Genomic DNA, 21,833 nt, shown 5'->3' on the forward strand with positions numbered 1-21,833 from the left:
TCCTGTTTTTATCTTAAACATCTCTCTGATAATGTTTTGATTTTGAGTCGTCACATCGAACAAAGCCTTTATCAATTCATGGATTCAAATATTTAATTTTAATGGACTTCGTTTTTTCAGATGATGCAATTTTTTTTATTCTGCTAATAAACCCTCTGTGGAAATGACATTAACCGCATGAACACTAATGTTATAATAACCATTGTGTTGTCACCAAATGTACTAACTGTTGACAGAAAAGAGCTTAATTTGAAGGCAACAACAATACATTTGATCACTGGATGATATAAGTTATCTAGAAAATAAAAAAATCCTTTGAAAAAAAGGAGGCACCGTAGAGCTGCAATAAAGGGGCTACAGAAAATGTATAAACAACAATATTTATAATAATTTTAAATAATCTTACAAGCAAAAAGGGGAAATGTTCTCTGGTTCCAACCTTTCACGTTGTGGCTGCTTTTTTTTGGGGGGGGGGGGGGTTGGTGCAACAAAATAATATTTGAAGATGTCCCCTCTTGTATTTAATAGATTTGGATAAAATGTAATTATTCACTGTTTATCTGGCGTTTTATAGACCAAACTGTCAATGGTTGAAATACCTACATTTAATCTATACTAATAATAGTCGTTGGACGCAATCCTACTTTCATGCATAAGGGCACTCGTATGTTAAAATGATCAACCACCTCTGAGGAGCAGAACCAGACTCTCTTGCCATCATGCTGCCGGGGAAAGGAAACGGATATGTAGCCAAGCGGGCATCACACAGAGATCAGCCAAAAGACTAATGAAGCCTGTCTCTAGCCTCAGCCTGCAGCCCAGCTCTGGTCACAAGCGTATTCCTGCGGGGTAACGCACAGAGACACCCATGCAATCACGGGACATATCCACCACATTCCTGCAGCCCGGCTCTAAAGTCATCACATTACCTAAACATTGCAGAATGCCGTTGATGCAGACCTGCCGTCTCTGGCATGTGACGAATCTGTGAGCGAGCCACAAATCCAAGAGTCATCTCTGCTGAGCCCTCGTCTGAGCATGACTTGATTGTTACAGCGTATTGACCTGTGTGTGCAGTGTGTCCTCACTGTGATGTACTACCGCTTACTTTGAGGCTAATTAAGTGTGTCTATTCCTGTTGGTGGCTGATTGAAGCTGGCGTAGCTAGTTGGTGTTGAAGGCTGCTGCTGTGCGTTGCTGTGCCTCGTCTGCCAGTGGAGACGGTGTTTCCTGTAACCTGAGGCCCGGGCCTAGCGGGGGAACCTGTGCAGGCAGCCCTGGGGGAGGAAATGACACGTTGGTTTGAAACTGCTGCCAATCCAGTGCCTGCCCTCCTCCCAGAATAAATTGGCACAGGCCATGTCTGCTCTCACTCAGTTAGTCTCTGTTACCTTACTGCATTCAACCTCTGTCCTTCTTTACAGGCAAATAAACTACCCGGTGGAGCCTTAGAAAACTTTTGAAGTTTCTTATAAACCAATTATTGGATGCAATGGAAAGTGACAGAAAAGTAGCTCTTAACATCTTGGTGTTCATCTGAGCTTGGCCTTGTTTTTGAATGGCTTTTAAAAACACAACTTCAGATATGTACTTGAACTCATTTATAAAAGTTATTATAAAGTATAACAAACAAAATGACTGGGGCAGGATGGGTGGTATAAACAATAAGGAACTTAATAACATAAGCTTAGTTATTAATTTATAATACTGCAGATATGACTGGCTTTGGCACTGAATTTCTGTATTTCTATTAACAAATCCTGTAAACCATATTTATTATATTGCTTATTCTGAATTTCTGAATGATACCCAGTTTATCAGGGACTAAACCCCATATTTCAATGAGACCTGAGAAATCAAGGAATCAAGAATGAACACAAACATCTTCTTCTTCGTCACACCTCTGGATTTCTCTCACTTTCAGTATCTGCGGACTGTCACAGTCACAGTTGTTATCTTGGTTGCGTTGGCTGCTGTAATGGCCTCGGTTATCTCCACAGTCTCCCCCCTGTTCATTTGACCTGCGTTATCATTTAGTGCTCTCAGGAAAACTCCCTCCTCCCCCACGCTGATGGCTGCTCCAGAGAAGAGGGCCAATGGGGGCTGGGTGGACTTGGGCTGAGACATCATGTCGCCCAAGAGATGGCTGCACTGTGTTCCTTGGCCTTCATACGCAGCGCAGCTATGCTGGAAGACTTGCGGTCTGGATCAAGATTAAGATCATAGCCATTGATTCCCCCGCTCATCCCGGCCCCTCCAAAAAGGTTGCCCATATGCGTCTGTCCCATGTGGCTGCTCCCTGGACTGGGCACGCCCAGGAAGTCAGAGACGCCTCCAGGACCGTGAGGGTGAGGCGGCATGCAGGAGGGCACGGTGTCGCAAGGCACCACGCAACCTGGCAATGGAGAGGCCCCGCTGCTGCCGATCCACGAAGGGTTCTGGATCTGGAGGGGGAGAGCAGGGATTATGATCAAGATCACATGTCAATTGGTCTTTTGGAGGGAAAAACTGAGAATCTGCACCTGAATCTGCATCTTTACCCCTTTTCAGTAGCATTATAGCAAGTTTCATCTTAATGTTGAGCTACCCAGCACACAACTTTAATATTGTAGTTCATTCTGCTCTCATAGTGTTTCTGTCACTGTGTTCAATAGAAAAGCTCTAATAACTCGATATACATCACCTGCTCGGCACCAAAACACAGTTAGCAACTTTTACAGGCTGTTTTGTGCATTTAAAGATGCTATTTTGCATTTATTGGCTAGTAGGGAGGAGACGACAGCATAGAGCTGCCTGTTAGCCCGGAACTTGGGTTGTTTGGGTTGCGGACTTAGTAAATGGGTTGGCTTCTCTAAGAAGTGAGATAATGTTGTGTCCTTAGTGAGTATTTAGTGGCGCATTTAGCAAGAGTCCAATATTCAATATAGAAACCAGTTAATATTGGACTTATACTCACCAGATTGCTAACAAATTTGCCCTATACATGTAAAATATGATGCTTTTGTCAATGTTGTTTTCATAATTTGTTTCAGCTGCCTCTAGGTGGCCAGAAATATCTGTTATTTGGGGTTTAATTTGTACCTGAGCGTAGTTCTCGGGCCGGGTCAGTAGAGGCAGCTCGTAAGCAGTAGAGAAGTGAGTCCGGACTTGCTGCATCTGACCGTAACGCTCCCTCTTCCTCCACTTGGCTCTGCGATTCTGAAACCACACCTGCAAGAAAACAATCCAACAGTCAAACTTCAGACCGGCCACTACCAAACAATGTTTTATTAAACATTAAACACATCTCTCATATCTCACATCACGTGCGAACACAAGTACTTTTTTCTATTTGCAGAGTCAAAGCTATCCTCTTCCCCTCAGCAAGACAAAGTAAGAGACTGAGCCACATAAAATAAAGATAGTGAAGCAAATAAATTCTGCTGCACATGAAAGTCCATGCCCAGGTTTTAAGACTTGACGTGTCTTTAAAGTGCCGTCCACATGGTGCAATTGATGTGAAAATGGTGCGTCTCCCCTGGTGCTGCACGGATCCGCTCCTCCCTTTGATACGCAGGCGTCTGCCTCCCTTCAGGCTGCCAGCGTCGACAGATCCACATCTGGGCCTGTAGCCATTCATAAATCACTCTGAGAGAGGTGTGCTCTCCCCCACATGTCAGCACAGTGGGATACAGTGGGGAATCCCTCTTCATAATCTATGAAACCAAAGTTCAACTTTTGACCAAGAATATATATTTTTTTGTCCGTCTTTTGAGATTATAAAGTACTGGATGCGGTTTATGAAGTATGTTGCTCTTCTGCAGAAGGTTGTGGGCTGCTTTCAGTACCTGCTGACAGACCAGGTGCAGGTATTTTAAGAACATTGCTCCCTAACTGTGGAAGGCAGTGCATGAAAGCAAGAATAAATGGTGAAAGAAGGAGTGATACGAGATTAATTGTGTATCCCAAGAGAAACACACTGAAATATTTTTACTGCGGTCTCGGTATTCTCCATCCATGCTGTGTAATGTCATTTACTATGCTCTTTATGTGCACTCCGTATGTGCACACGTCATCTGTTGTACGCTGTCCTGAAAGTTTGTTGGGGAAGTTTGCATTTCTATGGTTTAAGTAGAGGGTTTCTTATGATGTAAAGAAGGTTAATCCTTTTGAGACAAATGTGCTGCTTTGGCAGAAACAACAGAACAAAATAGATTTGACTAAGATGAAAAGGAGCCTCAGTGACATTATAAGCTTTTGGATATTTATATAGATATCTATAGATATTTAACCAGCTTGTAAACAATGCATTTCTTTGCCATTTATTTAGTTTCCGTTATGCTTTGTGTCGAATGCTCTGTATTGTTTCAATTTCAGTTATTTGTACAACTAAGTGGCCAAACATGACTGTTATGCTTTAGAGTTGCAAAAATCCTTATTCAATTATCTGTAGAGAACATTTTGAATTTTTAGCAAAAATGAACATTCGATTGTTCCAACCTCTGAAATATGAGAGTTTGCTGCTTTTTCCTTGAGGCCAGGAGCCGCTTTTATGTATATCCTCCTTTCCTTAGCATGCATCTCTACTGTTCCTTTATATAATAAGTTATACGTTTTTGCTAAGCTTTTTTTCTACAAAGTTTTCTCACAAACCTATAAAGGCGAATAGAGGAACTAAGGGGGGTACTGGACGTCTCCACATGTTTATTTGTACGTATTTGTTGGTTGTCTGAATCTTATCCTCCCAAGAGGGAAAGGGAAACTTCTTCAAAGAGAAAAGAGAGAGCGATCCTGCCTCGACTCAGGGGTTTTAACTTGGGATTGTGGGTTGATTCCCAGCCCAATCAGCTTGTGGTTTTCACAGTCCTGACATGCAATTTCCCCTCAGTCAACCTCCTCAAATCCCCCCCCCGTCGCTCTTTTTTCTCTCTCACCATTTCTCCCAATCAAGTTAAACACAATGGAGTCAAGTGACAAACATGAGCAATGTCGCACAAAGATATGATCCCATTTTGAGTTTCTCTTACTGAGCAGGAGAGAATTTTTATGAAATTGGATAATAACAACTTTAAGTGCCACAACATGCACACAAACCTCAATTTTCTTGACTGGAAGTAAATATTTAGCTGGGTCATTTTCAAAGGAAGTACCATATATCGCCTCCACAAAGCCGCTGACTGTTTTTGCAAGAAGGTGACTTATAGAAATGTCGTCCGACTCCGACATTCCTCGGGTCAGCTGGTGAGATTAGAGGACAGCTCACGCCTGAAAAGTGGTAAACTGATATCCGAGGTTGTGGCTGAACCCCAATGTCAAGGTGAGGGGTTGTTGCCTTTTGAATTATATCATATGTTTGGAGGGGGGTTCACAGTCTGTGATGCTCCCTTGAGGATTTGGGGGTCTATTATTGTTTGAGGTTTAGTCATGTATTTCCTTTGGTTCTTCATCAGTAATGTGAGCTCATAACATCACAGGTTTCTAAATATAATCCTCAACACAAAGGGCCGTGTTGAGAGTGATTAATGCAAAACTCACCAACAGTTGTTTTTAGTATTAGGAGGGTTTGATTTGTCAGAGGTTCATGTAGCCTCTAATGTTTTACTATTGCTTTTAAGACAGATTTTAGCATCTTATTTTCCCCCCAAAAAAAACAGCAACATTTGAAAAGTCATTTAAAAACAAAACAATCCTCAAAGATATCTTTTTTGTATCATGTTTCCGAAGTCCACCTCTTTTTCCTAATCCAAACAAAGATAGTAGCCTTGCTAAATTTGTTCAAAAGTGTAACCTTTTATTATAAAATATTGAGATTTATTTTACATTAATATTCTTAAACAAAATAAAGATATTTTTGTGCACTTTTCTGCCTGCCAAAAAAGGCATGGACTAATGTTATAAGCCATTGTTAACCAATCAGAAGTGGCCCATGATAGAAGGTGATAGACAGATTGATCCAATCACCTGCCAAGTATTTTTGAAAGTGCCTGCCCTTTTCCAAATGGCTTCCAATGGAGCTTTCCTAGATGGTTTGGTGAAACAAAGCATCTGAGTCAGGTTAGTAATGCTCCATCACATGTTTTACATCTATTACAGCGTGAATCTTAAACTGAAGCTTGACTTTAAAGCAACCCAACGGAAGTTTCATGTAAGTTTAGTTCACTCGTAGCTCGGGCTGCGGGGGTGCTAGAGACGGGAGCACGTTGATGCGACCTTCCTAGCCGGAGATATGTCCGCATTTTACAATAAACTTCCGTTGGGTCGCTTAAAAACAAATATCGCAAATCGAATCGCAATCGCAATATTTGTCAGAAAAATCGCAATTAGATTTTTTTTCCCAAAATCGTGCAGCCCTATATCGGACTTCCTAAATACACCTCAGGAAGTGTATTTATTGTTTTGTGTATTGTATTGTGTAGCTGATGGAGTATTTTTTATATTCAGTCTTTTAGGATTCTGAATTCAGTGGTTAGTGTTTTTTAAAAGTGTCAAAGATCACCAGGAAATCAGTAAAAAGTAATTAGCTCTGTGACTCCAATGAAATGGTAATACATGAAAGGCACAAACTGTGGATAAAGTAAAATGTCGGTAAGATTCATGTACATTTACAAGTATTTAAAAGCTGCTCCACTCTTCTTTTTAATGAAAGTGTTATCAGTTACCGAGCTGTCCTCTTAATTGTGATGGACCGTGATAAACCAACTTTACTCCTTTACTCCTAATCTCTTTGTCGTACTCCCACCTCTCTGTTGAAGCTCTTTCTCTCCCCCTCCAGCCCCTCCCCCAACACACCGCCGACCCTTCGCTCCATGTCTCTCTCCTCCCTCCTCCCTTTTAAGTCAGCGAGGGGAAGTGGGGATATTTGAAAGTGAGATGGGAGAATGTTCAAACTGGAGCTTGTTTTCATTTCATGTTTAATTTCCTGACGCCTAAGCCCTTGGCTTTCCGCAGCTAACCCCTCTGACCTTTGGGAGGCGTGCAGACGAGAGCAGTGGACCCAGCACACAGACACTCACAGAAAACACATGCATGTACCTTGTTATATATACATACGATTCAAAGTCAGTCACTTGCAAATGTGTTCTTTTAACGTGGACACTCACACACTTACTGGAGCCTTTTATAAACAAGGAAACAATGTTTGAGGTCATACATGGCCCTTGTCTTGGTTTCTGGTATACCGAGTGTGTCATGTTTCACAGAGGGTTTGCTCTACGTAGCTTTGCCTTTGAACAGCAGTCTGAATGAGGCTCAAGCCAAATAGTTTGGCAGGAAGATCATTCGAGGAACATTATGAAGTCAGATGTGTCCTCTGTGGCTCTGCGTCTCTTATTCCCCGACTTCTAAGTTCATTAGAAAAGAAAGCTAGGATTTCTTTTCACAAGCAGAAATTAAATTAACACAAAATCATTATTTTTCGCATAATATTAAATGCTGATGCATCCTACATTTGAAGCCCAAAAGGATATTTACCAACCGCAAACACTTACTGCTCTTCTTTATTTTATCTAGCGGACATCTGCAAGGAAGGTGGCTCAGAGCTCTTCGGAGCTCAAAGTGCTTGGCGGTGATACAGTAATTGCTAAAGACGTTGACAGCAAAAGGCAGCTTACAGAGCCATTAAAGAGCTTTATTTATGCTCCAGAGCCAGCAGGCGGAGAAAGAAAGGAAGAGGGAGAGAGGGAGGGCAGAGTGCACAACTCCAAAAGCAGCTTTGAAGTCCAGCCGTCTCACCTCATCTCTGTCATCCAGGACCAAGGCGATTGATAGACTGCCTCCGCAGTCACTCACACAGTCTCCCTCTCGAAAGAAAGTAGGCAGTGTGGTGAAGTTCAGGTCTGAGGTTGAGAGCTAATTGTACTAAATAAACTAGTGGCAGCAAAAGTCACAGATGTGATTATGGAAAAATGCAGCCCGACTTTATGAAGACATTTATCATCAAACTCAGGATGAAACTGTAGGACCTTGACACTGGCATTTTGGCAGAAAACATCTGTATTTGAATGGCTGTTGTTATGAAGATGAAAAGGATTCTCCAATCGCTTGCCAAGCTTCGAGTGCCCCTTGGTATTCAACAATTGGATATCCCTGGACTTTGTCTTGATAGACCTTCGGTTGAAATTGTGGGGTTTAGTCTTGATTGCGTACATATTTAGGTTCTGATTTTAAAAGTATGGGTCAAACCTCACAGGGACTCAACAGAGTCTGCTGTGGGCCTGTCCTATGAGGAAGTTAATTACATTCATCTGGGGAATAGATGGGTCTGTGCGAACGCAACATGAATGTACTTATTTTACTGTACCACCGCGAGGACCAGACCAGGTTCTCTGTCCCTGACTATGTCTTGGTCCAGGCTGGGAAATTGAAAGTGGCATCTCAAAGTGTTTTTTACATCCTCGCCAATAGCTTTGATGACTCTTTTTTTCTCTGCATGTGTTTTCCCCTCCCTGCCTGAAGAGTTGTGCGGTGAAGTATTTTGAACATGGTAGTGCTGGGGAGAAACCCTTGGCCTCTGACCTTTCAGCAGAGTCTGCAGCATGTAAGAGCTAAGAGCAGAATATTCCCTCAGTCCCACCCATCCCACTCTGATCTACAACTGGCAGGCAGAAAGAGAGAGGAAGAACAATAGGCCTCGCTGTCTGCAGCTCTGAAGAATCTCTGTCAACATGCCAGTCTTAACTCTTCCAGCCCTCTTTGTCATTTCCCTGAGTGGTTATTAGCACGCAACATTAATAACTACAATCCTTCAACATAGCTCGTGGAGACCGTCCTCTCAAGAAGGAACAACACTATTTGTTGTTTAACCAAATGCCCCAAAATGACTTACTATACCATGTCCAAAGTGACAAAGCTCTTGAGTGACTGTAGTAATTTTGATGATATCAAAGGAGGAAATCAGACCGTTATACAGTACACTGGGGCCGGGGGGGATGGACTTGTGAAACCGCTGTTTGTTTTTTGTTTGTTTTTCAAGCATGATGCAGTTTGTCCTATTCCTTAACAACATGTGTTATGGTAATTATTGTAACCATGACAGCAAATCTCCTCTAACTTTAACAACGTAGTAACTTTTAACCCAAACCACCGTGTTTCCATGATTCTTATCAATGTGTGTTTGTGCCTAAACCTAACCAAAATGTAATCATAGCATTTTCACATCATCAACATTCAACAGATTTGTTCTAAAAAGTTATTTGGAATGATTTTGTTTTTAGAAGATCAGAAACCTTCTCATTTAAGAGGACATATTTAAATGACATCTTTTGTTTTTGAACTTGGGGGACTTGTTGGCTTTAATCAATGCAGTGTAACCTGATGTTCTCACCTGCACACGAGCCTCCGTCAGATCTGTCCTCAGTGCCAGCTGCTCGCGGGCATAAACATCTGGGTAGTGTGTCTTCTGGAAAACCTTCTCCAGCTCCTCCAGCTGGTAGCTGGTGAACGTGGTGCGATTGCGTCTCTTCTTGCCTTTGTTGCTCTCCACCTCACTTTTGTCCAGAGGGCTGGAAAAGTCCGATCCCGGCCGCTCGTTCAGCCCCTTCTCGCCCGGCGCCTTCAGGTTCAGGTAGCTGCCCTCCATCCCGGGAGGGTCGCCGCTTGGGGCTAACTCGGACTCTGTTAGGCCGCTGTTGTCTTTTCCTGTAAATATGAGATAGATAAATACTCAAAAAGAACGTGTGGAACGTTACAATCAAATGTCATTTGTTCTCTTATTTTTACACATGAAGTTTAGTTTACAAGTTTGACCATTGTTTGAAAAGAATTGCCTCACATTGGACTCTAGACTTCCTATTTTACCAACTGAAGGTGTGTGGTTTAAAAGTAGCGGCTTTAATGAATGGCGCTGTATGTTTGCCTTGTTGTAAATTAAGGATTTAGGGTTTCTGGAGTTTGACCTTTGCTAGAAAATGAAAGTCAGGACATTCAGTCTCTGTTTCAAAGGTCTTGATCTGTATGGAGTACTTCACTGAAGAGCCGCTTTAAGTATTTGATGTGGATTGACAGTACTGCTCTGAAAGTTCAGACCAGACACTGGAGATGTGAAAGTTTAGTTGTGACACTGTTTCAAATAGAAAATAAACCTTTGAGCAGTTTCAGTTAAAGTGTGACTAATTCCAATCGTATGACTCAACCAAAACAACCGTTGCAGTTTAAGTGTGGCTTCAGATGCAACACAAAACATATTTATTCTGTAATATTATTATTTTAAAACAAGCTATTAGAACCAACGTTTTTACAGCTGATAGAATAAAGCCACATGTTATAGTGCTATAATCATAGTTGCTACTCTATAATCAAACTCTTCAGCAGAGCCACCCTTTCTTTAAAAAGTGACTGAATAAAACTGTGGTGCCTCACGTTGAAGCCAGGGAGTGTGTCTGCTCATCATCACATTACAACATCCCCACAAGATGACATTCACTTAAAGCTTACATCACCTCTGTTATGTCTTACTTTAAGGTTCAAAAGCCCTGTCTGTTTGCAACAAGAAAATAAATGCTATTTCTGTTTGAAAGCTATGTCACTACACATTGGCGTGACCTGTGACACAACCCTTGAAGCCCTCTCCCTCACATCTCTCAATCACGCCACCTGAAACCCGAGCCACGCCAAAACCCGCTCCATCTCGAGCCGTGTATGGCGGGCCTTGTGTACGACTGCCTGTGCCCCGCAGCCTTGCCCCTGAGATGTAAACAACATTGTGTTTGTCACCTTCAATTTCGAGAGAGTCCATTTTGTGACAGACCTTACTCTGTTCCTGTCAGCCCTTGCTAGCTTTTTTGTTTCCTTTTAGGAGATGAAGAAAGCTGTCCCTTCTCCTTCAATAAACAAACAGCTGTATGAATAAATAAGCTGAAGGGGTCTGGTTGCGGGCCAGTGAGAATAGTGTGCTCTGTCAGCCTCTCTGTTTGCCTTTCCTGCGACTGGGCACTGGGAGCGCCTGTCCTAACTGTGTTGGTCCCAGACCAGCACATAATGGTCTTCTACATAAACTGACTGCAATTATTGCGCAACAACAGCATTACTTTATTCTAAAAACATTTGTCTTCTATCAAGTTGAGGATAATTAACTTAATAGTTAGGCATTTTACTTTGTCGCTTTGCATTTTTGTTAAGAGTGATGTCAGTAATGTCCTGCTGTCACTCTCAGAAACGCAGCGCAGCGAGGGAAAGAGAGCTGACACCTTGTGGCGCTGGTGACTCTCAGAGCCAAGTGATTTAGTGGTTAGTAAGACGACTGAATAGTTTTAGAGTGATGAAGCTAGGCGGTGGCTGTCTGCAGCGTGCCTGTTTGTTTTCATGGATTACTATGCCTTTGGCTACGTGTTCCACAATGGGATGTCAATAGTCATCCTCTCGATGCCGCAGCAGCCCCCCCCCCCCCTGCTCTCCGGCTCAGACTTGCCCCGATAGAGACGCTAATGGAACAACACAGCTCGCCCAGCTGGAGTTCATGACCTCATATCGTTGTGGCCCACCTGTCAGACCCTCTTACAGTCTCCACGCAGGCAGATGTACTGACATCACCTTCTACCCCTGCACTGGCCTCTAATGCTGGAGCACCGTGCAATATTTTCTTTTCACCCCTGGGCAGGAGCATGCAATGTTAAGAAATAATACAGGTCAACTCCAGGTTCCTGCTTAGCATGTGCATCTGGGAGAGAAAATGCAGTCATGCCCCTGAGCAAGGCATATATCCTGTGGGGGGAAGATGGTGGGATAGATGTTGCAAAGGTTTGAAGTTGGAACCTGCATTGTTACGTTTAATGGAATTGTTTGACATTTTAGGAAATACACTTGGATGGATGAGAATAATTATACCACTTTAATGTTAGTAGAGTGAATATGAAAGCTACTTTGAGCAACTGTTTACTAGCTTAGCATAAATAGCTGACAATTTCCAATTGTGTCATTATGTGACTATTTATAATCGATTTAGAAAAAAAGTTTGGCACGTAACCCACAATAAAAACTGTAATGAAGTTCAATCAACAAGACATAAATTGTTAATTGGTGAGTTTTAGAGGTACTGGTAGTCAGAATTTGTTATATTTACACCGAGCCAGACTAGCGTTTCCCCCAGTTTCAGTCTTTGTTCTAAGCTAAGCAGCTTCATATACATTATCAAGAGTGGTTTCAAAAGTCTAAACAATTTAAACTTTTTCTTTATGGTTCTCAGTCTTATACAGGCTTTCTGTATGTCACCACAATGAAGAATCTACTTTGCTCTAATCAACATCTTTCCTAGTACTCCAAAATCTATCTTTCTCTGTCACGCTAACAACACAGTCCTTTGCCACAAACATCTTCCAGTAACTCGCATGCTGAGCTGTCTTTTCTGCACGCTGTTCTGGAAAACATAGCCATCACACACTTTCTTTTGGAGCCAAGATTCCACTGCATTGGCTCCATTTTTTTTTGGCATTCAGAGGAATGTGTTTTTGACTGTTCTAATTTCAGTATTCGTCAATGTACTGTATATATAAATGCAGTGAATGCCACTGGCTGATCCTGCAATTTGCCAAAGTTACTCTGTGACAAGCTGCAGATCTCTTCAGTTAGCCGAGGTCAGATGTTTACTAGGGTCAGCAATTTAATCACTGCTGAAAACAGAGAGAAAACATCAAAGTGTAATTTAACTGGTTGTAAAGCAACAGGGCACCCTCTCAGTTTTTATGGAATGGGACGGGGAGGGTCAAGTGAAGCCAAATAAAAGAAACACTATAAATTAGTAACCTGGGGAAGGGTTAATGACCAAACACTAAATAGGGAAGGGAATGCTTTTAAACAGAGTGCTCCAAAATGTTCTCTCAAAACACTGGAGGCTGGCAGGAGTCTGCCACTATGGCTCTCCACTTATCACACCTTATATGGAGCAAATAAAGTCAAATATTGGCTTTGGTGGCAATCAATTTTATATTCATTGCTGGTTCGCAGACACGCTTAGGGCTGGATTATTTTTCCCGGAGCACAGTCCTGATGTTGACTGTTGTTTCCTCAGAGAAAGGGAGGCTCCCAGATGTTCCTGAGGAGAGATCTATGCCAGCGGCTCACGCAGGAATGCAGATTCCCTGGGAAACCAAAAGATCTCTCTGCTCAGCCTCAGCTCCTGAAATATTGACACAATCATGACCTCACTACTGTCAGAATACCTTGGTATACCTGTCACTGTCTCATATCAAAAAGCTCAAAAATAGTTTGAGATTCGTTTTTTTTATGGAAGGGAAAACAAACTTGTAAAGCATCTTGATAAAATTATAAATTGAAAAAAGCTTTAATTTTAAAAGTTGTTTAAGTGTTTGCAGCATGCCAAAATTAATACATTTCATATTTCAAGGAGTTTGTCCTTGAAATATGACATTATTTACTTTTATTTTTACTGTCCTAAGAAAAAACATTAACCTTTAAGGTGGGGATTAAATTAAATGATTACTATCATTATTATTATTTCTAATATATAATAATATAGCTTAAATGTGGTGTTAAACATTAAGTACAAAAAGGGGCATCAAATGACTGGAATGAAGAAATGAGAATGACAAGGAATTTAAATCAAACTAATTATACATGATGTAATTAATCACGTGTTAGTCTCTCCCTGTCTGTTTTCATGAATTGGTTCATGACCACATTCATACTGTCTTGAATCCCAGATGTATGAGGTATTTCTATGTCTTTTCTTCATAGAGAAGCATAAAGAAAGTTTGTGGTGCAGGCGTTGTCACACGATGATGACTTGGGTTACTTTTCACCCCTTGCTTTAATTAGAAACAAGCTAAATGTGCCGTTTCCCTCTGCTGAAAGCAAGCTGAAAAGCAAGCTGAGAAAGAGAACTATTGTAGTGATGGACCAAAAAGGGATTATAATGCTTCTGTGTTGCCCAATTGTTTCTAGTATTGTCTGTGTTGGCTTTTTAGAGTTCACATTTTGTGACAAAAAGTAAAATGTGTTTTTTGTCCATATAACATAGTACTGTGTGACCAAACGTTTGCATTATTCAAGAACTCCTGCAGAGGTCAGATTAGGTCATTTATAAGAATCTAGGAAGGAAAGGTAAAGAACCAGCGCATAGCCTCAACGTGAAATGAACAGCTCAAAATGTGCGCCAGCTGGTTAAAGTTCTCAGGTAGGGCATGAGAGACACATTTTTGAGTGGAAATATGAGGCGTTTTAAGACTTACAGTAAATGTCTTTTCATTCAGTGGAAGTCAGGTTTTTTGCAGCTCACACATTTGTACAAACCCTTACATTTACACAAGCCAGAATTCATCTTTGCAAGCTTTCTCATTATATATTCTAATTTATTCTGGTTCACAGACTCTCGCGGCATGATCACAGGTGTCATTCATACTTTAACATGGACACAATGTGTTAGTCATCAGTACATGCATATCCTGTGACATCACTTCCCCGAGCTATTTAACATGTAGAGTACTGTATTTTGACAGGAGGCTTTTCATTGGCTGCCAGGACTTTTTGTGTGTCTTGTTTTGGTTTTCATATGCAGAGAAAATTGTTTTACATATCACAGGATGCTTCAAATCCTGCTGAAGGGAGGAGGGGTTATTTTAAAACTTAAAAAATGTACAAAGCTGTATGTTATAAATGTTATTTTGTAAGAAGACAGAGGATGAGACAAAAAGCCTTTAGTGAACACCAGTGCTTCCACAAACATTGCATTGTACATCAGCAATGCAGAGCTCAACCTCAGTGTCAACTACAGGCCTGAAAGCACCATTATCTCTACTTTTCAGATGTTTCCCTAGATGCCCTTACGTTCTTTCAAATTAATAAAGAAAATGTAATAATATTTTCATTATATGTTAGTGTTTACAAAACTAGGGTACCTCTGTGGCAGAAAGCAATAATGGTTTAAAATGATGAAGCAAAAAAGACTATTTCATGCAATGAATGTCAGAGCGATATATTTCAGTAAAGCACTTTAGCTTGTAAACAGTTATTCCCACACGTGTGCGAAACCCTCTCATTTCTTCCGAGGCCCTCAAATCATTACCCAATCTCGATGTCCATTTCTGACACATTGCTTATTTATACTAGGTATTGTTGAGACGGGGTTATATAAACCAGCCCCACTTTGTCATCTCAGGGACCCTCTGTATGGCTTTTGAGATCTGATGTTTGGGGAGTATGAATAATAACTATAGGAGCCAGTAATGCGCATCTGCCTCAGATTAATGCAGAGCTCTCCTGCAGGGCTGACCTGCATTCCTCAGCTCTCGATCAGCTCCGGGGGTTTTATTTCATTCATCGCTGTGTGAGCAGGTAGACGACTCCATCCCTGCTGTCGCCATGGGACAGTCCCTGATTAAAATGTACTGACGGAAACAAACCCGCCAACCTGAGCCACTACTGTGCAGAAATACGTTCATTCACTCTCTCATAGACTCTAGTCATTTAAAAGTTAGGTAGGCAGTAATCTGCACAAAACTACATCAATATTGTAAAACAATAGTAGGTGATTTTAGAGATCCAAAATATCTTAATATGTATTTTGGAATCACTTTTAAGCCCTTAGATTTAAAACTGTTTTTCTACAGCTGAATCATGTGAAATCAGAAAAAAAGTGTTTTTTAAATTAAGAAACCATTTGCAAAGAAGTGTTCAAGTGTTCTAAATTAAGTGTGAAAATAAGGTGTGAATATATATGCCAAAAATACATCGAGTATACATATACAAATTAAATCCACATATTCATGCTTTTCTTATCTTTGCATGCTATTTATTGTAAAAGTTAACACATTAGATGTTTCACCATATATCTGAAACATATTTTAAACATTGTTTTGCTCCTTTTTGGTGTACACGAATACTATGTGACATCTATCAGAATGACTCTAAAAGTTGTGTTGCCGTGTAAACAGTTTTACAAGTTGCCACACACAGAAAACTCCCTTTGGGGTGACTTTTGTCATCATGATGGAGATAAAGCGTCAGCATTGAGCAATATATCTCCCATTGCGGACCACACATAACAGCAAAAGCCTGTTGACGCCTGAGGGTTTGGCAAAAGCCCAAAGCATCTTCCCCAGAGCCACGATGCCTTCATCTGGCTGCAACATTTTTCAATGATAACACTGCAGAGCTCTCCTCGAGGGAGGCATGTTGCATTTAATGGTGGTGTTTAAATGGTTCTGTCAATGCACTTGCCAAATCCACTCACTTTAGTGCAGGGGGGCTGCAGTGTGGAGGAATGGCTCTTCAACTCCAGAAAAAAAGTGACAGTTCAGCTTTAAATAAAGAGTGACTCCAGTTGTTTCTCAGGAAAACAGATTACTTTGCACTTCTGATGTATTTTGGCAAAGTGTGGAACTGGCTACTGCGTGAATAAAAAGTACTTATTCTGCAGGGTTATTTATAATTGGTCCCTCTGAGCAATGTTAGGGCAGTTTAGTTTTATTGGTTACATCTAACTCTTAAATAAACTTCTATACATCAAGAATTTAGTGTTTTTAATTTGTTGGGGCTTAGCTTTTTTTAATAAGCTACTTTTTTTTTATTAAAAAAAAATGTTCCACTACGAATCATCGTTGATTCAAATGTATATTTAAAGGTTGGTTACAGCACAAGTGACGATGCACATCACATTTCGGCCACGATCACAACAGATGTTTTCTTACGTTACATCCGCATCATGACAAACATCTGGACCTGAAATGTATATTGGCGCCAACGGGTCTATACGCTGATAACTTATCGAAATATTATTTTTAATTAAGTTTTTCAAGTTAGATATATTGTAAAAAAAACACTATATTATTTAAAGTAAATGTGTACACAAACTCACTTTTTTTTTTGTTAATTCTCTCTTGTGGGTCTACAGTCTACTTCGTCTGCTCAATAAAATAGTTTTATTTTCTGTTTATGCCCTCGCTTCTCATAAAAAGGACAGTAAATGGATTGTTTTCTTTAAACAGTTCTGCATTTGCAGTGCTACAGATCGTCGCCCGACATAAGGCTGCAAAGCTTTCGTTTTAAATGAATGCTATTACTCGGGACGTCCAAGCACTCTAAACGCTCATTTTAAATGTTTAAATTCGTAACTTTCTTTTATTATGAATGATGGACAAATTGAGAGTTCTTGGCCTATAAATAGATATATTTATTCAAATAAATGTTTGTTTCCTTAGCAGTGGAATAGTTTAGCCCGTCATTAGTTTATTAATTTATCATTTAAAAAATAACTTAAAAAAACGCAAAAGACACAATGTAGCCTATACTTCGCATTAAAACATCGAATTAAAATAGTTATTTTTTCCCTAATAGAGTTTGGATTATTGTGTACGTGCGTCTCTGCTCTTTCCTCGCTGACTTCTGAATATTAGAATAATTCATGACCTGCCTGTATTTGTCAGTGATGAAATTAGTTTTGCTTTCTCTGGACTAAAACAAACTGCAGCTGCAAGCCATGGAGAGCAGAGCCCTGATGCTGCGGCTTCAGGGTGAACTTATAAACTTCTATGTGCATACGTCATGATCAGAAAAGATAAATGGGAAAACATCGATTCAAAAAAGTTTAAAGAGCTTCCTTAGTTCGCAGGACACATCTCGTATAAAGGAAATCATTTGCTTTTATAACGCGACATTTAAAGCCCAGTTTGGAATCACAGGGTAGGAAATCTTACTTTCCCTGGAATATATTTCAAATATATTTTTGTGACTAAATCGATTGTGTCTATTAATGACTAGTTATTCCAAGCAAATGTTATCTGAATTTCGAAAGGTTGTGTATTCTGCAAATGGTGGACAAGGAGTATTTTTTTCTTGTTTTAGCTCACAGTTGCCATCGGTAGTTTTTTAATAAAACGTAACTCAAGTTACATATGATGTGATTTTTTAATAAGTTGTGTTCAGTTTTTTTTATGCAAGTCCTGGTGGGTTTACCCTCTCCTCCTCTCTGCTTTTCGCTCACACATAATTACCTTCACGTTCAATATTTCACACTACAGTCCGTTTCCATTAAACCTGCCAATGTCCCCTTTTTTCCCACATTTCCGTGAACCTGATCTCGATATGTTGCCTCAGTTTAAATTCAGTGTTTCTCTCATGGCACTCACCATAGCAGGGGATGAGGCTCCCGTTGTGTCCGCTGTCCGCGTGCAGCTTGCTTCCTTCGGGCGGAGTTTTGCAGCTCGGTCTCTGCAGGAAGAGCTGGTATTTGTTGAAGCTGCCCTCCTCCGAGCCGTCCAGAGACTGGCACTCGGTCTGGAAAGGACTGCGGGACTTCTCTCCGTAAGCCTGTCCTTTCCCCGGGATGAACGTGGGGCTGTATTTGGTCTCAGAGCTCGGGAAAGTCCTGAACGGGTTCGCCTGGTGATCCCTACCCTGCGGAGTGGACGTGCTATAATATGAATCCATCGATGTCATATCGCAGTATGAGACGCACGCTGCGTTCATACCTAAAAAGTTATATTAAAAAAAAAAATCCTCACGGTTCTTCTCTCCCTCCCCTTCGGTATAGACGGCAGATATTCTCTTCCCAAATACTCATGCACTGGCAAACTCACACTGACGCGCTCATGCACACACACTCTCACGCTGCCGCATCTGGGACTGGTTAAAAAAATGAATCAGATGTTTTCCAGAGACTGCAGACTGAACAAATGCTAAAAGCCCCCTGAAGGTTTGTCGGGGTAAATAGAAATGCCTTGCTCAAGCTGATGCCGCCTCAGTAGCCTACAGTGAATCTGACACACACACACACACCACTCCACACACATCTGAAGTATAGGCCCACATCGAGCTCCAGTCTGTGCTATTATGCAGCCTGCAGAAATGGGAGGTCAAGCTAAGAAGGGGCAAAGCTTTTTTGGTAAACACGCGGGAGACACAACACATGACATTAATGCAATTAGAGGATGAATATAACTGCTTTGATTCCGACTGATGCATGGCTGAACACAGCAACCTTTGACTGCTCTTTGTATCAAACTTGAAAGCATATACAAAAAAAGTTGTTTCCATATCTGTCACGAGAGCCACGATTCGTTATGTGTTAAAGGTAAATCCAATGCCTCCTGCATGCAGAAATAAAAGGATCAAGCCGGGAAATTATGCCCAATAACAGTGCTTAAAGTAAACCGCGTTATATTACATGAATATTTTCTTTGTGGATTTGCTTTAGTGAGCCAAATTAAACCAAACAACGTTAACCGTTTGACATTAAGTGAGAAGTCTGTCAGTGCGGATATATCCACTTATAGTGATGGACAATTAGAACCCATCAACGAAAACAACTTTGAGCCGTGCAATCTAAGAAATTGCCCACTTCTTAATATTAAATTAATTATAATCCATTAGGTCTATGATGCTCATTAAGGTATTTCGCTTCGTGCACTTTCACAATTTGGTAAAACGACTTCGCGCCAGCACTTTGCTGTTTCTTGGCATGCATAAATATCTGAATTAAAGCCATTTTAGGAAACAAGAGATCTTTATGCCTGTCGAAAGGTGAATTGGACAAATAACCTCAAGTCAAGTCCGTAATACATTTTCTCTTGAAGCCATTTTCGAGGTTCATAAATGACGAAAAATTTGGAAAATATATCATAATTCTGACATTATACATGCTTTATTATTAGTTTAGTTATATACATTTCTGATTAACACCGTGTTAAATACAGTTCATTATTATTGCATCTAAATAATTAAGCACCACGTTAATTATTGTTATCAGTATTCTTTTTAAATTGCCTGACTTATATTATAAATGGTTGAAACGAAATATTTCTTAACTTTCTTAACTGCGGCTCTCAGGCCTAGTTTAATTGAGTATCCAGGCGGACATTTCACTCCGCCCACGCTCTCTCTCTTTCTCTCCCTCTCCCTCTCTCCCGTTCTTATCTTCCGGTATAATTAACTCATTAATTATGACTCGAGACATAACTCGTGTCTTGTCTCTGTTACACAACATTGTATCGGCCACATATGCAATCCAACATAACCCAGAATTCTTAAAATAAAATATAACTTTGAAAAATCAAAGCTCTATTTTAAGATGCGTTTTGTTTCACTTTCCAAAAAGCAAACGTCTTTAAGCAGCTATTAAGTTCAAATGAGATCAAATAAAATAAAATTGCTCAGTTATAAATACAAATTGAATAAACAATTTACTGGTTTGGGCCTCGTGCATGTATGGTGAAGTCTCGTTCTCCACCGGCACCTCTCTCGCTGCGCAGGTATTCATTAACGAGATTTACAACTATTCTTCATTGGTTTATTAGAAAATGTCTCCTAAGAGCTTTTTCCAGTGTAACGTAATGAGTCTAATTTTGGCTGAGATATAGGCCTATTTTATGTTTTTTTTTAATATGAGGAGCTGTTTTTATTTATTCTTGGTGTTTTTGCTCTTATTGCTGATGTTTATTTTAGTCTAAATTAACACATTTTTCATTATTTATGCATTCTTTCTGTGTAGATAAGTTTAGCTTTTTTGACTTTGACTTTATTATCTTCACTTCATTATCATTATTTATTTGTGATTGACACAAAAAACTAAGACATGTTTCTCTCTTTGTTAGTTTAATCTGTGTATTTGTACAAGGACTTAAGTACAAATATCTATTAGTTTTCACAAAAAACAAATTGATGTTGCCTTGATTTATAAATAATCCCTCTGTTAGATTTATTCAGATTTTTATTTGAGCACAAAAAAAATCAGCTTTCCAAATTTCATCCAACAATTGGTATAGAAATGATGAGATGTAGTTATACTTCATTTAGCTAACATTAGTGCACAGGACATTTCAGTAGACCATACTTTGCACAAGCATTTATGAGAACATTTGCCTTCAAATTTGCATTTATTTTTTTGCTTTTATTTCCTCCTCAAAAGTTAACAATCCTGCAGGAAAAGCATTTTGAGATAAAGTGTCACGTTAAAGAAAAAGTCAACGGTTGTCACACAGCTAAAGAATCAGTAATGACAGACTTGTGCTCTGAGCGCAGCATATACTACATGCAGGCCTCCCTTAATATAAACCACTCCACTGCTACAGGCTAAAGTCTCAGCTGTCACAGATATACATCACTCATGCGTGGCATTCTCGCTAAAAGGTTTCCCGTTAATGACGGCTTGTCTATTTAACTTCCAGCAGGATCCGTGTCCAGGTATTGGCTGCTGAGAGGACGGGCAGCTCGGAGCCTCCGGGGTTTATATTGGCACCGGCCTCGTGTGTATCAGCAACAGAGACCCTGAACCTCCTCCGGCGTTCGGTCTCTCTATAAGAGGCGTGGCGGAGAGGGTAATGGGCTGGAGAAAGTGCTCTAGGTTAGACTTTGTATCTCAGCCATGCCTTGTTCAGTTAGTCTGTGGGAAAGGCCAGGCATGGGAGATGGGAAACACGTAACCTATGGGAACATTTGCTATGTTCGGATATGTTGATGTGGCATTTTTGTCAGAACAGTACTGTTGGAAGATGTACCCAGATCTTTTACTTCAGCCAAAATACTGATACCACAGTGTAGAAATACTCTGTTACAAGTAAAGGATTCATTTCAAAATGTAACTTAGAAAAAAGTTCTTAAGTATCAGTATCAAAAAGTAAAGGATATACAGAGTGGTTTTTAATTTTAAATTATTCATGCGTACTGTTGCAGCTGCTATGGGAGAGCTTATTGTAATTACTTTGTATACTGCAGGGTAGCTTAACTTTCATGAATATTTGATAATTTATTCTAAATGTATTCTGTTCCGACTATCTGCAAAGTAACTGTTGTGAGATTACTGTTTGAGTAAAAGTGCAATATTTCCCCTTGAGGTGTGGTGAGGTTGATGTATACAAAAGCATACATTTGGGGAACAAAGGACAGTATTTGAGTAGCCTACATCTATATCT

General features: G+C 40.3%; 1 protein-coding gene across 1 annotated transcript; it reads right to left on the reverse strand.

Annotated features, from left to right (window-relative positions):
* Positions 1–502: 502 nt before the first annotated feature.
* Positions 503–18,411, reverse strand: LOC117491739 (homeobox protein aristaless-like 4). Its single transcript, XM_034141831.1, has 4 exons — positions 18,054–18,411; positions 9,302–9,615; positions 3,082–3,210; positions 503–2,444 (listed from the first exon to the last, which is right to left on the reverse strand). The coding sequence occupies exons 1-4, from the start codon at positions 18,391–18,393 to the stop codon at positions 2,127–2,129; spliced, it is 1,101 nt and encodes a 366-aa protein (XP_033997722.1). The 5' UTR covers positions 18,394–18,411; the 3' UTR covers positions 503–2,126.
* Positions 18,412–21,833: the final 3,422 nt, after the last annotated feature.

The sequence above is a fragment of the Trematomus bernacchii genome, unplaced genomic scaffold (assembly GCF_902827165.1).
Source record: "Trematomus bernacchii unplaced genomic scaffold, fTreBer1.1, whole genome shotgun sequence".
NCBI lineage: Eukaryota > Metazoa > Chordata > Actinopteri > Perciformes > Nototheniidae > Trematomus > Trematomus bernacchii.